The sequence below is a fragment of the Cheilinus undulatus genome, linkage group 12 (genome assembly GCF_018320785.1).
Source record: "Cheilinus undulatus linkage group 12, ASM1832078v1, whole genome shotgun sequence".
Classification (NCBI taxonomy): Eukaryota; Metazoa; Chordata; class Actinopteri; order Labriformes; family Labridae; genus Cheilinus; species Cheilinus undulatus.
The window spans coordinates 17,161,257-17,176,380 of NC_054876.1; the positions used below are offsets into that span (position 1 = coordinate 17,161,257).

Sequence of the window (15,124 nt, forward strand, 5' to 3'; positions counted from 1 at the left end):
AGTCTATGAGATTTCCCTGACACACTTTACCATTTGGCCATAGTTTGCTTCAATGGTGGATTTCTCTTTGCCAGTCTCCCATAAAGCTTTGACTGGTGAAGAACCCGGGCAACAGTTGTTGTATGCAGAGTCTCTCCCAACTCAGCTGCTGAAGCTTGTAACTCCTTCAGAGTCTTGGTGGTCTCTCTCACTAGTCTCCTTCTTGTACAGTCACTCAGTTTGTCAGGACATCCTGATCTAGGCAGATTTACACATGCCATCTACCTCCATTTCTTGGTAATGGATTAAATTGAACTCTGGGGGATGTTCAGTGAATTTGAATTTTTTTCTGTATCCTTCCCCTGACTTATACTTTCCTCTGAGTTGCTTGGAGTGTTCTTTTGTCTTCATGATGTAATGATAGCCAGGAATACTAATCAACCAGTGACTGGACCCTCCAGACAGGTGACCACTAGCACCAATTGGCTGGACCTCTGTTGAATTAGGCCAGTCACTCTAAAGGGGGTAAATATTTATGCTAAATTATATTGATCATGACTGATTCATAAAATCATAGAAGGGTGGAGTTGACGAAAATGGCTGTAAAAAGCTTGGACCTCCTTGTTCATACAACAGAGCACTGTGTTGACGATATTTACAAAATTAGTAACCCTCATTTACATTATCTTTGAACAATATTTCAGTTTGAGCTGGGATTTGAAGTCCTCATGAGCAGTGCACCATAAAAAACAGAACCACCAGCAGCCCTGTGTGTGATGTATTTGTTTCTTTTAATGGTAATTAAGATTTGCGTGTAGGTTGTGTGAGTACTACCGACAGTAAAATCTAATCTCGAGCCGATAGCTAGTTCTCAGTGGTATAGAAACTTTCTGGTGCATCAATGTCACTCCCCACAGCTGTCCCATTTTGACTGGCTAGATTAGGACACTAAGGCATAATTTGCTTACACTATTGGCAGATGTTACTTACTACAATCAATCTATACCTTAATCTTCTGCTTATTATATCTTGAAAAAAGATGTTTTTTTCTGGACTTGTCAGGTAAAAGTAGCTAACATGAAAAAGCAGATATTTTGTCTGGGTTTTTGGAGTGCACACTTTGATAAATTTGTTTAGGCACTATATTACAATTAAGTAAACGTGGACTTAAACTGCTGGTGAAAGCCACTATATATTTTTTTACACACTTTAAAAAATATATTCCCTTATATTGACAGCTTCCTCTAAAAACATGATCCACTGTAAACTGACTCATGACAGCTGACTCCTTTATTAGGTCAATTGCAACAAGGCACTGCTGATAAAAAATGAAACATAAAGGTTTATTGATAAAGTACCCAAGGATTTTAACTTTCATGTCATGTAAGGTGCAATAAATTCCTGTCACAAAGTCCATGGCTGGTGTTTGATTTCTGCCAAAATAAATGGACTTTAAACAGTCAACTCTTGATGATATAAAACAAACAAAACCTTATTTCAGGGCAATCCATTTTTATTTATTCGTTTAAGGAGAAATTTCCACTGAGGGGTACACATTTCTAGGGTATACATGTGCATGGAGTTAGTTTCTCTTCTCCCTACAGAAGTTGCCAGTGTCTTCTCTTGTCACGACTCATTAATGAATCCAAAGTGCAGAATAACTGAATGTACACAGGCAGAAAGGTGGGTTGTAGAGACAGAAAAGGGTATCAGTGTGTTCCTGATTCCTCAGATGGGGTTGAAAACTGGTTGACTGATGTGTTGTGTGCGAAGGTGCCAGGCTGGACTATCTGATGGTTAGTTACAGTGAGTATGGTAAAGTTTGTTTATGGTTAGTGAGTATGAGACCACATCTAACTATGACTGAAGTTAAAATACTTATAAAAATTTTAAACAAAAGAAAAATTGTCATTTTTCATAAAACATCCATTAATTTTTCATGTAATTTTAAAAAGATATGTCATATAACCTACAAAAAAAAAACAAAGAACATGTGCAATCAATGGCGTACTCTTCCCTCTGAAGTGATGGTCATGCAGATGACCATTAGCGCAGCAGCAGCTTCCTCCCCTCTTTTTTTTTGTTCCTACTGTTGTTTGGAGTTTCAGCTCAGTTCAGGACCAGGACTCATTTAAAACAGCATTCAGTAGTATTTTTATGTAGTGGTTTTACAAAGTCCACGCCCTTCATTTCCTCCGCTCAGCCTCCTCAAGGCTCTCCCCGACCATGTCTCTGCAGATCCAGCGCAGCTGTAGTTGATTTGTTGTTGTCCCCCCACCCTGCTTCCCTCGCCCAGCAGAGGTCGCTAAAGAGTTACCGTGGCTGCTGTCTGTCTGCTCCTCCTGCAGCTTCCTGTCTTGCTGCTATGACACCTGCTCCACCGGCCTCATCTGCACATCTCCAATCTGATGACACAAAAACCAAATCAATACAGAAAGTGAACACCATTAAAGGCTGATTCATGAGATGGTATGGAGTCTAGGGAGAGATACCTGGACATGAGGAGGGGCACTGAGGACGAATGTGACTGCACTGGCTATGTCTTCAGCTTTCAAACACTGAGAACAAGACAAAAGATGTGTTATTAAGATGGAATAGCTCTCCTGTTTTCACTTTTTGAGTATATCTGTGGACCTTTATCGCAGGCCTCCCATGCTTTCCTGAAGATCACTTTCCAGGGCTTTCTAGCAACCATTTTGCTAAGATGACAGTAATGCATTGTGCCCATACATTAATATGATCCTTTTTGCAAGCCTGACTAAGAGATGACCTGCTTTGTCATGTCTCCATCTCTTCTCACCGTCTATCGGGACAATAATGCACCTGCAAATATGTAGCACTTAATTTTATTACCAAAGTATGTTAGAATAATAGTTTGGGAACATGTAATCTATCTTTTACAGTCCTCAAGAGATTACATTTTTTAACTGCAATTAATCTCAGGATTTCTGTGGTCAATCACAATTAATCACACCCTTTCTATCACATTTTAAAATTCCACTGTTTTGCATTCTTTTTTTCTTATGTCTAAAAATAAGGTTAACTGACTACCTGTTTGGGAAAACACTGATTTTTTTAGGTACTGTGACTTTAACATGGACTTCACCACAGGAAAAAAGAATTTGTTCTGGATTAAAAAGGAAAAAAGGGAAAAGTAAAAATGTAAATGTTTATAAACACAATGTTCAGATGATTTTGACTTGTCCACTGAGATGTCTGTGAGTTTTTGAAGTGAAATGAGACATTAGGGAGCAGTGGTGGAATTATTTTGCATCACTGTGGCTGAATACGACTAACTGCCTTTTTTTTTTTTTTTTTTTAATGCACCAATAGCAGGCCAACATTAATTGCAATCACTGTGGTTAATCTTGACAGCTCTTTTTTGTTTTAATTTCTTCTCAGAATGTGCACAAGAATTTAAAGGTACAATATTTCAGGTCTAGAGCTGCTACTAGTCTATTTGAAATGTAATAATACATAAACTACTGTCACTATTTGACATGATCATAACATATTTTGCTCTTTCAGATGGCAGTTTTATCTGTTTTGAGGTTCTTTGATATAAAAGCAGTCAAATATTTACAACTATTTTTCAGGAATGAACAAGATTTTTCTAGAATTTCTGCCTTTTTTTCCCCAATCTCTTTTGTTTTTTTCCTTGACTGGAAACTTAGTTAACCATTTTCCAGGATGCATGGGAACCCTGTCAGTGTAATTCTTCGTTCTTACTTTTATACTTTCATACACAGCAGCTGCTTTCTCTGGATCACTGTTGTGGTGCCGGAAGGCAAACTCAGTCTCCACCAGTCCAGGAGATATACACTGCAGGGGAGAGAAAATCATTACAACCGTGATTCACAAACTGTGCTGCTGCACTTCAGGCTGATCACATCCACCAAAACAGACCAGAAAATTATAACAAGAGAGCCATATTAACCTTGTTTTAGCAGATATGTACCATATGCCCACACTGGTAGAATATTTTTGCAATGTGTTTCTTCATGATCCTGATGAAGGCCAAAGCCAAATGTGTTGGTCTAATAAAGCTCTTCTCTAAACTGTAAATGTTGCAGGTTCTTTATTTTCTACTGATTCAGTAGAAAATGGCACAGGGAATATAGACACAGTTTAATTTGCTTTTTTAAAAGCTTAATTTAGCATTTCTGTGGAGAAGCTGCCTCCATTATACAGAATGCTTTTATTCTGAAACATTTCCTGCCTCAGTTATACTTTGGATTAAGTCTCTTGTTTGGAGATTTATTGAGGTAAAATTCATGAAAACAGACAGAGCTGTTGATCTGCGCTGGTATGAAAGCTGGGACGGTGCTAACCAGAGCTGACCTGCGCTAACACAGCAAACAAAGCAAACACAAGCCCAGTCTGAAATAGGCGACTGGTGAAACAAGTTGAAGGATAAAGCGCTGACAAGAGCTAACATGGATGCTAAATTGCAGTGATTAAATACATCCATCCTGTTCTTTATCTTTTGAGGGGTTTTAAACATCCTCAGTCTATCTGATAGCTTGATTATATGTCTGTCTTGATTCCCACCCTGTTACATGCTTCCATAAAGTTTGTGAAGTCAAACCACACATGGAGATTTGTTGTAGTAAAGCAGTTTCAGAAAGTAGCTTACCGTGGCTCTGATGTGGGTGTTTGCTTCTCGGAGCTCTTGCCGTATCCCCTCAGTCAAAGCCGTCACAGCGTATTTGGTGGCACAGTAGAAATGCTCATCAGCACTTGGTACCACCCTGTGCCCACCCATACTGTCAAAGTCAGGAGAGGAGATACATACAAATAAACTTCTGATTAACTACACTTGACTGATGAAGAAAAACTGGGGCTATATGTTAATAATCCCTGTCTGTAATTGATCTACTCTATCAATGGTAGGGTTACCTTATATTCTAAATACTTTTTGGGGATTTTACTGATGCAGACAATTTCCAATTTTGAATTGAATAAAAAGAGCTCTCCAATGTTTGCAAAACTCATCCTGATCACCCTTAAATCTTTTAAGACACTGCTGCTCCATTTCATCTTAAGTTTCCAGTCTGGTCTGATACAGGAGGAAAAATTCAGTGATGTGAGCACTTTCGACAACCAATACGTTGACTCGCTTGAGCATGAAAACAGGAAGCAGTAAACCAGCGTGATGACTAAATCATGGAGGGAACTCCGGGACCGTGCAAGCTTCTGCTCCTTCTAGGCTGCTTCACTGTGAACTAAATGAGATGTACTAGCAGGATGCTCGTTTCATGTAAGGACATGTTTTAGAGCAGTTCATTCTAATTCATTCAATTTTACATTATTTCAAAGTGTGATCAGTGTGTGTTGATGATGATGCACATCGTAAAAGTCATCATCAAATACGAGTATGGGAGAGCATCGGCAGGGAGTGACTGAAGAAATGTGTTAAAACGAAGGCATCAGAAGCTTCAATCTGAACACAAGACAACCCACCTCTATGAATTAACTTAATGAAGAGATGCGCCACCAGCAGACTTTCTCTGTGCTCTTTTATGCACGTTCCTCCGTCCAGCGTGCATCCAACGGTAATAATATACAAGTTTTCATTTGAATTTGGAAGTTAAAGTCTGTCTTCTTTGTGTGGACTTAGATTCATAGAGGATTTCGGGAGGATTTTATAAAGTAAGCCTTAAAAGAGCCGCAACTGGTCACTAAAGAGCCACATGTGGCTCGAGAGCCACGGGTTGAGTATCACTGCATTAGTTGAATGCTTTGAATGGGGGCACATTTCACTCAACACACTCACTGAAAATCTCAAGTATTTTCAAGTCATCGGACTAAAGTCCGAGTCAAGTCCGAGTCATTGATGTCAAAGTCCAAGTCGAGTTGCAAGTCTTTGATGATATTGTCAAGTCGAGTCCAAAGTCATCAAAATTGTGACTCCAGTCTGACTGGAGTCTAAGTCGTGTGACTCGAGTCCACACCTCTAGTAGTAGCTAATGGGCTAATGCAAGGCTAAGCGCTGGTGTCCATGTGTTAAATGCTATTCACGCAGTCACTCTTCCACAGTTTAATTCATATCTGACATCTTGGTGAGAGAGGTGAAAAATGAAAATTTCAACACCCCACTGTAAAGATTTGTGGGTCCTGTAAGCTCACCGCTTCGGTACACTCGTGTCTGCTGAAAGCTTGTCAGGCCTACCATGCATAGTTATGGTTGCCAACCTAGAACTGGACAGCAGTGTTTTTAGGTAGGGGCTTAAAAGGGTCAACTGGTATTGGTCATTAGCCAAATTGTTATGCTAAATATCTGTATCAGCATTCCCTGATTTTTACAATCAGTGAATCTCTACTAAAAACTATATTGAACTTTTCATGTTTTGAAAATTTAGACACTTCACATATTGTACCTCTGAGTATCAGTCCTTAGCTTTTTTCCATGTCAATAAAACGGCAGGTTATGATCATGGTTGGCTTTATCAAAAACCTCTGTAAGATTAAAATAATTTGTGCTAACGTTCTCAGGTATTTTCAGATAGATCCATACATTTTTCTTAGATCTGAAGGTTATCTGCATAGTTTACCTATTAATATTGATGATGTGTCCGTCATCCACATTCCTCTCCTTCATTGATTTGTAGGCCTCACGGGTGCAGATCGACAAGGCTAACACATTTACCTGCAAGGGAGGGGAACACAAACTTCAACCAATTATAAAGCGGCATTTCAATGTTTTTAGCAATAAAAGGGTGCAAAAATGAATAATAATAATAAAAAAAACATAATAATATGACATTCTCTGCACAACATTATCATGGTTTATTGCTGAATTACAGGTAAAACCAAGTGATAACGCTATGAGTTCATCTGACTGATTTAACCAGGAGAATCCCATTGAGATTAAAAACCTCTTTTTCAAGGGAGTCCTGGCCAAGAGGCAGCAAAGTTCAACATACAGTTACAACATACAAACACAATTAAAAACATTACAACAATGATGCTCTCTGGGTCCCTATATTGGACTATGAAAGTTGTCAAATGTCTGATACGTTTTATCTGCATGTTATCAGTATCCACAGATATTAGTTTAGAAAGTGAAATATCAGTATTAGAAGATAGGAAAATTTCTGTCAGTATTTACAACCAATATTTTGGCTGTAAAAATTTGCCTATCAGCCGTAAGTGTAGACTTAAAAATAAATAAGTTAGTGGAGTTTTGGCTGGACCAACAGCCCTGAGTCAACTGAAATCTTTTTCTTTATTCATCATCATTCCTTACACTTCAAAGTCTGTTTTAAGAACCGAAATGTGTTATTTTGTTCTATCACAAACTTTAAATGCATTTTAAGGACTAAAGTTTAAGGTCTAGACGTAACAACATTTTGAAGAATATTTATTTCATAAGGAAGCTGCATAACAGAGACGTGAATTCATCAAAAATTGCAGGCAAACTCCTGTCCATGGTCTAAATTGTACAAACATGTCAGCAACAAACATATTTGCACAGTTTAACAGTGTGTTTGATTTCAATTTTTGACTACTGAAAACAGTAAATTACCTAATACTGGTTGTCCAGGATCCCCATTTTTGTTGCTGCGGTATTAAAACAGGTACTGAGATAATCTTATTTCTAGTAGCATCATACTGAAGTTTAAAATTCTGGTATCATGGCAACCCTAATCTGAACCTGCTGCTCCTGTCCTGCTTGCGGCCTCTAAGCTGCTCCTGTAGTGACACTGAGATAGACGGCAGGTTAAAGCCAACGTGGCGGCAAGATAGGGGGTAAGTGACCAAACAAGGTCAGCGTAGAGATTAAACACAGGCTAAAAATACACCCATGCTGTACACATTCACATGAGCTGCCATGACAACAGATGGAAGAGCGTTATGAATGCAGGACTATGGAGACGGAGACTTTAGAGCAGGGGGTCTGCGTTGGTCAAGAGCTCAATGAATCAGAATGTCCTAACAAGAGAAATAGTGCTTGCTTTCATTAGCGGGCCTCTGCTGTGCCTGCCAGAGCTTCTCCCTGGAGCCAATGAAGCGGCCTCTGTGAGGGGAGGGGATCAGAGTGAATGTGTGTATGTGTTAGTGCATCCACACATTTCTGCTTTAACTCTTTTTCTTTGCACAACACAAGCTCTTCAAACACAGGATTTCCACTCTCTCTGGGCAACCGTTTTAGCTCCCTCCTCTGTTTTTCTATTTGAACAGAGCAGCTATAAAATCAACGAAACAGAAACATCAAGGGTATGATTCTAACCATACCTATAATAAATAAAAACTGTCAATAACAGCCATATCGATAATGTTTCTGTCTACCATCCACCTACATCAATCATGTTTCTCCAGCCCTCCGTCTTTCCGCTGAGCAGGGGCTCGTTGTGGGCCAGTCCAGCGTTGTTGATGCACACGTCCACGCCCTTGTGCAGCGTCTTGATGGCTGAAAACATAGACAGGATCTCCTCCTCATTGGATAGGTCACACTTGTAAGGGATCAGAGTGCCACTGTAGCCTGCACTCTGACATTCTGCTGCCAATTTCTGGAAAAAAAAAAAAAAAAAAAAAAAAATAACACCATGACTTTTTATAGCTATGATAAAGATACCTTTTAAATCCTGGGGATAAATTCATTGCCAGGACTGAGACACAACTACATACAAGCTAGAAATTATTAACCTGCAGCACCATAGCTAAGACAGCGTGACATGGAAAACACCCTCCCGCTCATACGCTGAGAAAGCAGTGAGAGCGTGCAGCCATAAAATCAACAGCACATCAGTTAAGAGCTGGGGATAACCTGTTAACACCAGTGTGGCCAAAATCACACAGGTTCGAGTGTGTTTGAAGCAGATTCATAAAAATTCCACCTTTTACAAAAATAAAAACCACATTCCTGGATGAGAGGAGGCCAGCTTTGCACTGATTGGACACCTCTTTCCTCAGGATACAGTGGGGCTAAGCTTGCAGCAGGCGAAGCAGGCTGCACTCCAACCAGGTCAGCTGGCTTTCTACCGCTGTGGGGTTTGATACAAACTGACACAGATCCTACTGCCAGGCACAGCTGCACCAGTCACCTGATGTCTCCCTCTGGGTGCCAGTCAAGCGGGAGGGGACATGAGGTTGATAAGGGTGGGGCTGCTGGTAGGCTGAGAGGATGCTCAGCACTATGACACACAAAGAGCACCTGTGCTCAAAAGTGTTACCTAGTTTATGGTACCTGTTTCAACTTCCATCATTGCTCTAAAGTGCCTTTTGACTTTCAATCTAAATCAGTTACTCCTAGTACCCTAGTTATGCTGTTTAATTAGTCTGACCTATTTTAAATGCTCATCAATAAAAACAAGGTAACAACTGAAAATTCACCCTCTAGTTTGAGCAATTCATTTGTATATTTGAACTAGTGCTGTCAAACGATTAAAATTTTTAATCAGATTAATCACAGGGTTGCTGTGGATTCATTTCAATTAATCATGATTAAATATCATTCATTTTTAATCTATAATAATCGCATTTCATTTTGCAAGCTTGGCGACGTGTTAGCCAAAATGCTAGCAAAATCCTTGGCGAACGTATCCTTCGTGTTAATGTGGTATTTTAAGCTGGAAGTGCTTCGGTGAAAAGAAAACTCCTTCCTGCAGAATGTGCATAATACTTTATGTTGGTCGGCTGTTCTGTCTTGTTTTTTTTTTGTACTTGAATTTCCCATCGAGAGGGCCAATGTGCTGTTTAACCCTACTTGGACAAACTGCCCAAAATGCGTTGCTAGAGACGTTTCAGGGATTTTGAGTCAATCTGCGCTGTAGATGGGTTAATTGCATTGAAATTTTTAATCAGATTAATCATGATGATGGATTAATCAGCCGTATGCCGGACACCGAACACTAACACAAACACAGGAATAATGGTGTTCATTAGGATTGCAATTTTCTGGTCGATCACTGATCACCGATCTTTAAAAAGCCTGACCTGCTGATTCCGATTTTGGCCGATACCGATGTTTTTATGACTGATAGCATACACCTTCAATGTTCCAATCTAATTTTATTGAATACCATTGAACAATACCTGTGAAACAATACAAACTTGTTGTTTTAACTGCACATGAGGTAGTTCTCTCAAATATAAATGAAAAGTTTAAAGCATTACTGTCTAAACTACTAAATAATATCAGTTCCTTTAGTCTTTCATTTTTCACATTTTAGTAGGTAGAGGCATATGAAACCGATCTTATCCACTGATCTTATTTTACAAGGCGATCTCCCAAAATTAAGGAAATCGAGGCCATTACCGATCTTGGCCGATCGATCAGTGCACCCCTAGTGTTCATGTGATTCCTTTAAATTTCAACTGTCAATATAACATTCTATCTATCTATCTATCTATCTATCTATCTATCTATCTATCTATCATAATTTATTTATGCATGCATGTATAAATGACAGATTTGGAAATGAATTTTTTCATCTTCCTGCCACATCAGGAGTAACTTTAGGACTGTATCAGACCAGTATTAGTGTAAAGTTTACCTATGTTGTCAAAAAGGCATCCCCACATGCAAATGAGTCTGGCATCTGAAAGATTTAACTAATAAATAACCCAAACAAGTTATTTAAGAAACCATTTATTGTAACATATAACATATTTATAATAGCTAGCTTAGGTTATGTATTTTGGTAAATGCTCTTAATGATTATTGATTGTCCTCCAGTGACTTTATCTACTCATTTTCTCTCTTCCATATTATTATTCACACACATTTCATGTCTCCTCTCCTCTTGTTGTCTCTTTCCTGTGTGATCTTTTGTCAATACTCCTACATTTATAAAGGTTGAAGAGATTCTGTCGTAATCTGCACGTTGACAAAGTTTATTTATGAGCGTAAGAACACTCATAATTATCGTCAATAGCACCAGGCACTAGGAGAAACATGTACGTGAGGAATAAAAGGACAAAAGGGATCGTCCACTAGTTTATTGATCCCAGATGAATACATTTTAAAATGATAAAACGATCGTCAGGTGACCCGCTGAGGGGCCGCTCGGCCAGTCTGTATAGGAACTGATCCTCTCTGATATTCACGGCTCACCTGCCCCCACACACCTGTGAGGGACCATGTGTATTTCTGTCTGCTGTGGTGAGAAGACCAAGAGGGAGGTGGTGCGGACATGAACCCACTGCAGCTGATTCTGACAACGTTTGTTTTATATGGGTGATTGCAGGATTTTACCTGCATTACAAGTGTCAGACTTGTTGCAAGAATTTAATAAATTGTGCGCAATTGCTGCAATCTGGCGCCGAAATTCAGTGCTCGTTTAACTATCTCAGACGTAAAACAAGTGGGGCATACACATCTTTAGAGGATAAATCAGTTGCATTGGAGAACTCTCTCATGATACTGAGTCAAAGCATCCCCTCACACACGTGACCGCAGCTCTGACACAGAGAGGAAGGGGCGGGGCTCTCTACTCAGTAAGCGGTTTGTTCAGCTCTGCTCATGTAGTCAGAGGGAACGAGCAGAAAACCAGGACTTAGAAATTAAATACATTAATATAAACAAGATAAATAACTTTTGGCTTTTTAGTTTGTTTAATAAAAGGACCAAATAAAACCTGTTCTATAAGAAAGTTATTCTTAAATGACTTCTGTTGTGATCTGGCGCTATATAGAAAAAACAATCAAATAAAATTGACTCGACGTTCAAGGGGGGCGGGAGGTGCCGTTGGCAGGGCGGGGCGCCCTCCCAATATAATGGTAGGGGAAACACTGGTCACTTATAAATAGAAGCTGTCGGATGAAAAACAGAAGTGCTGTGTGTATTAGGATAGCAGCGGTGGGCATAAGTAGATTTGGGCAGCAGAGTTAAAATAAAAAAGTAAATTAATTTAATCTTTTAATGTAAGCTGACATTAGCTTAAAGAAAAGAACTATTTATAACTTAAATCCTTAATGACTACTGCCTTTTTGCGACAATGTTCTTTAATCAGATAAGAACACCTGCTAACTGTTATTGCACTGATAGCATCTTGTAGGAAAAGCGTGGAGGAGTAGCAGCGCTATTTTAATATAGAAAATGGTGATTAAAGTTGTCTAAAGCAGTGGTTCACTATGTGAAGGTTGGGACCCCAGGGGGGTCGCAGGTTACTGGGAGGGGTCGCCAGATGCCTTCTAAAAAACAATGAATATTTCTAAATTATTTCAGATGCTGAAAGTCGGAGAACCTCTGGTCTAAAGGCTGTGTCAGGTTAAGATAACACATTACAGAAGTATTGTGTGACACAATATTCAGCATGTGTACGTGGATGTTAACCTGCAAAGAGGACCGAAGGCCTGTGGTGCTAGTACTGCAAACGTTAGCCACATTCTGCAAACCAACATTTCACAGTTTGACTCTGTTTACCATTTCAGTAATTCTGTTGTGTCAGAAACATGTGGTATTGAAAATGATCTACAGTGAGTATCAGTAGTTTTACAGCCTTGTAAGTGCTTTACAGAGTTTGAATCTTAAAGGCAGACAGTTTTATTTTTCATACTATGGGGGGGGGGGCATGCATCAAACAGTGCTGGAATAAGGAATCGACCTACAACCAGTTCATTGAGGACTCTAGTGTCTGTAGATGGGCATCTGAACCACCAACAGAGCTATAACAGCAACAGTTATTAATACACACACAAATGCTAATTTTACATTTGCATCCAAGCAAAAACTTCAATTCAAAAGATCATTGTAAGAAACTGAGGTGATCAAAAACTAGACTTGGTATGCACAGAGCAGAGCAGAGAGGAAGTACAGTAAGTAAGTACAGAACTAATACATGCTACCCCTCATGGTGCATGTTTTGCATTTTTGTGATGTTACTGATCCCACAGAAGCAGCTGAATAATCAGAGACCCCTTAGGTACCTGAAATATTCATGACAGCCACTTCATAAATAATAAAAGCAACAGAGTGTTGGTAATCGTCACATGTAGTGTGCCTTTAATGTGACTATGTTGTTGAACATTCTGTTTCATGTTTGATGGCTGGACATAAGAAGGACCACAGTTACAGTATATCTGAGATAGTGGCAGCCAATAAAGCTGTTTATTCAGAAAATTAAGGCCGGCTTTCCATAATCAGGATGAAATTGGATTGAGGGATCATTTTGGATTTTTCTGAACAAAAGGTGTACCAGAGAGAATACATCCTATCTCACAGTTGAAGTGTGCAGATTTCTCTGCTCCTCTTCTAAGCTGTTTAACTGGGATTATCCAAAGAGACGGCATTACCTGAACAGAGCTGTCAAAATCTGAAAATGCAGAAAACATGAGTACAACTAAATCTTTTGGTACTCGTAGTAGACAGGCGATCTGCTCAGTTTTGTTCATTACCTAAAATTAAGCGTTGATCACTTGTGTGCTCAGCTGCAGTAATGCCTTTAAAGTTAAGTATGAGCCTCATTTAAACCACTGATCTGACTTCACACTCATCCAGTCCCTGCTGGAAACACTTTCAGGCACGAAGGAGCTGGCAGACGGACTCTTCAATTCAGAAAGGAGGTTAACGTAAAGGGGAAGCCAGGCCAGTCTTTTGTAAGAAGGACAGAATTAGTAATGTGCCTGTTGTTTAAGAGGGAGCAGCAGAGCAAATAGGCTGTGATCATGGTCCAACTACAGGAAGTCTCAGGCTGTGAATCTCTGCTCCATGGATGTGTGGGGGTAGTTCAGTTCTGGCACCAGCTGTACTCCTTCAGCCGGTACCAGCCCACACGCTGACCACGCCTACAGCAATGGCACTACAGCCCTCTGTCCCACAGACAATAAATCAAACTCCAAACTGCAGCAGTATCATAGCTGGCAGGTGCACTCTACACATTATTCATTCATCATGATCCAAACAGAAACCGGATATCTGCAGGATAAGCCTGTCACACCTTAGGAGAAGACAGAAATGCTGCTACATCAGTCTCAGAGAACATACAGACATAATTGTAAAGCTTATCAGCTGTAAGTACAGGGTGTGCTGAAAGTGAAAAGACAGGGCTGACTTTGATACTGACATTTTACTTTGGAGTCAAAATGCTAAATATAAGCTACACTACATTTAGAAAGTATTTAGTAGACCCCTTTCACTTTTTTGAGTTTAGTTTTGTTGCAGCCTGATCCTACAGGTTTTTAAAATTCATTCTTCTCACATTGATCTACACTCACTAAATGTGAAAATAGAATTGAAGACATTTTGGAAGATTTATTAAAATTCTAAAAAACTGAAATGTCACATTGGCATAAGTATTCAGACCATTAACTAAAACACTTTAAATTTAGCTCAGGTGCCTCTCATTTCTCTTGATAGTTTCTGAGATGTTTCTACAACTTGATTGGAGTCCACCTTTGATAAAAAATAAACTGATTTGATAGGATTTGGATAGGCACACACCTCTCTAGAGAAGGCTTCACAGATGACAACGCATATCAGAGCAAAATAAAGCTATGAGGTCAAAGGAACTAGGACAACCATCACTGCAACCCACCACTTATCTGGGTTTTATGGCAGCGTGGCAGAGCAGAAGCCTCTCCTCAGTGGAAAGACATGAAAGCCCTCTTGAAATTTGCAAAAAACAAAAGGCACCTGAAGGACTCTCAGACTGTGAGAAACAAAATTTTCTGGTCTGATGAAACCAAGATTGAACTGTTTGGCCTCAATTTTAACATTATGTCCAGAGAAAACCAGACACCACTCATCACATGCCCAACAGTGAAGCATGGTAGTGCCAGCATCATGCTGTGGGGGTATTTTTCAGCAGCAGGGACTGGGAGACTGGACATGGTTGAGAGAAAGCTGAATGAAGAAAAGTACAGATATCCTCAGTGCTTAGGACCAAAGACTGAGCCAAAGATTCACCTTCCAACTTGACAAGGACCCTCAGCACACAGCCAAGACAACACAAGAGTGGCCCTGACTTAAACCCTATCCTTTATTTCTGGAGAAACTTGAAAATGGCTATCTACCAACAGTCCTCATCCAACCTGACTGAACCTCAGAGGATTTGCAAAGAAGAACGGAAGAAAACATGCAAAATAACAAAACTTAAAATTTTTTTAAAAAGACCGAAGTTGTTCACTAACTTTCTGGATGCATGGGTGCACTGTAAGGTGCATGACCAGTAGTGTTAACACGACGCTATCCCTTTACTGC

The 15,124-nt window shown here is 39.6% G+C and overlaps 1 protein-coding gene across 1 annotated transcript in view; it reads right to left on the minus strand.

Moving 5' to 3' along the window:
* Window positions 1-1,474: 1,474 nt before the first annotated feature.
* The window catches only part of dhrs11a (dehydrogenase/reductase 11a), a 35,776-nt gene continuing 22,126 nt past the window's right edge, over window positions 1,475-15,124 (minus strand). The window contains exons 2-7 of the mRNA XM_041800732.1: window positions 8,283-8,492; window positions 6,534-6,628; window positions 4,616-4,745; window positions 3,709-3,801; window positions 2,472-2,537; window positions 1,475-2,384 (exon numbers count right to left, since the gene is read on the minus strand). Of these exons, the coding sequence (XP_041656666.1) occupies window positions 2,343-2,384; window positions 2,472-2,537; window positions 3,709-3,801; window positions 4,616-4,745; window positions 6,534-6,628; window positions 8,283-8,492 (636 nt within the window). The 3' untranslated portion in view covers window positions 1,475-2,342. The remainder of the gene's footprint in view (window positions 2,385-2,471; window positions 2,538-3,708; window positions 3,802-4,615; window positions 4,746-6,533; window positions 6,629-8,282; window positions 8,493-15,124) is intronic.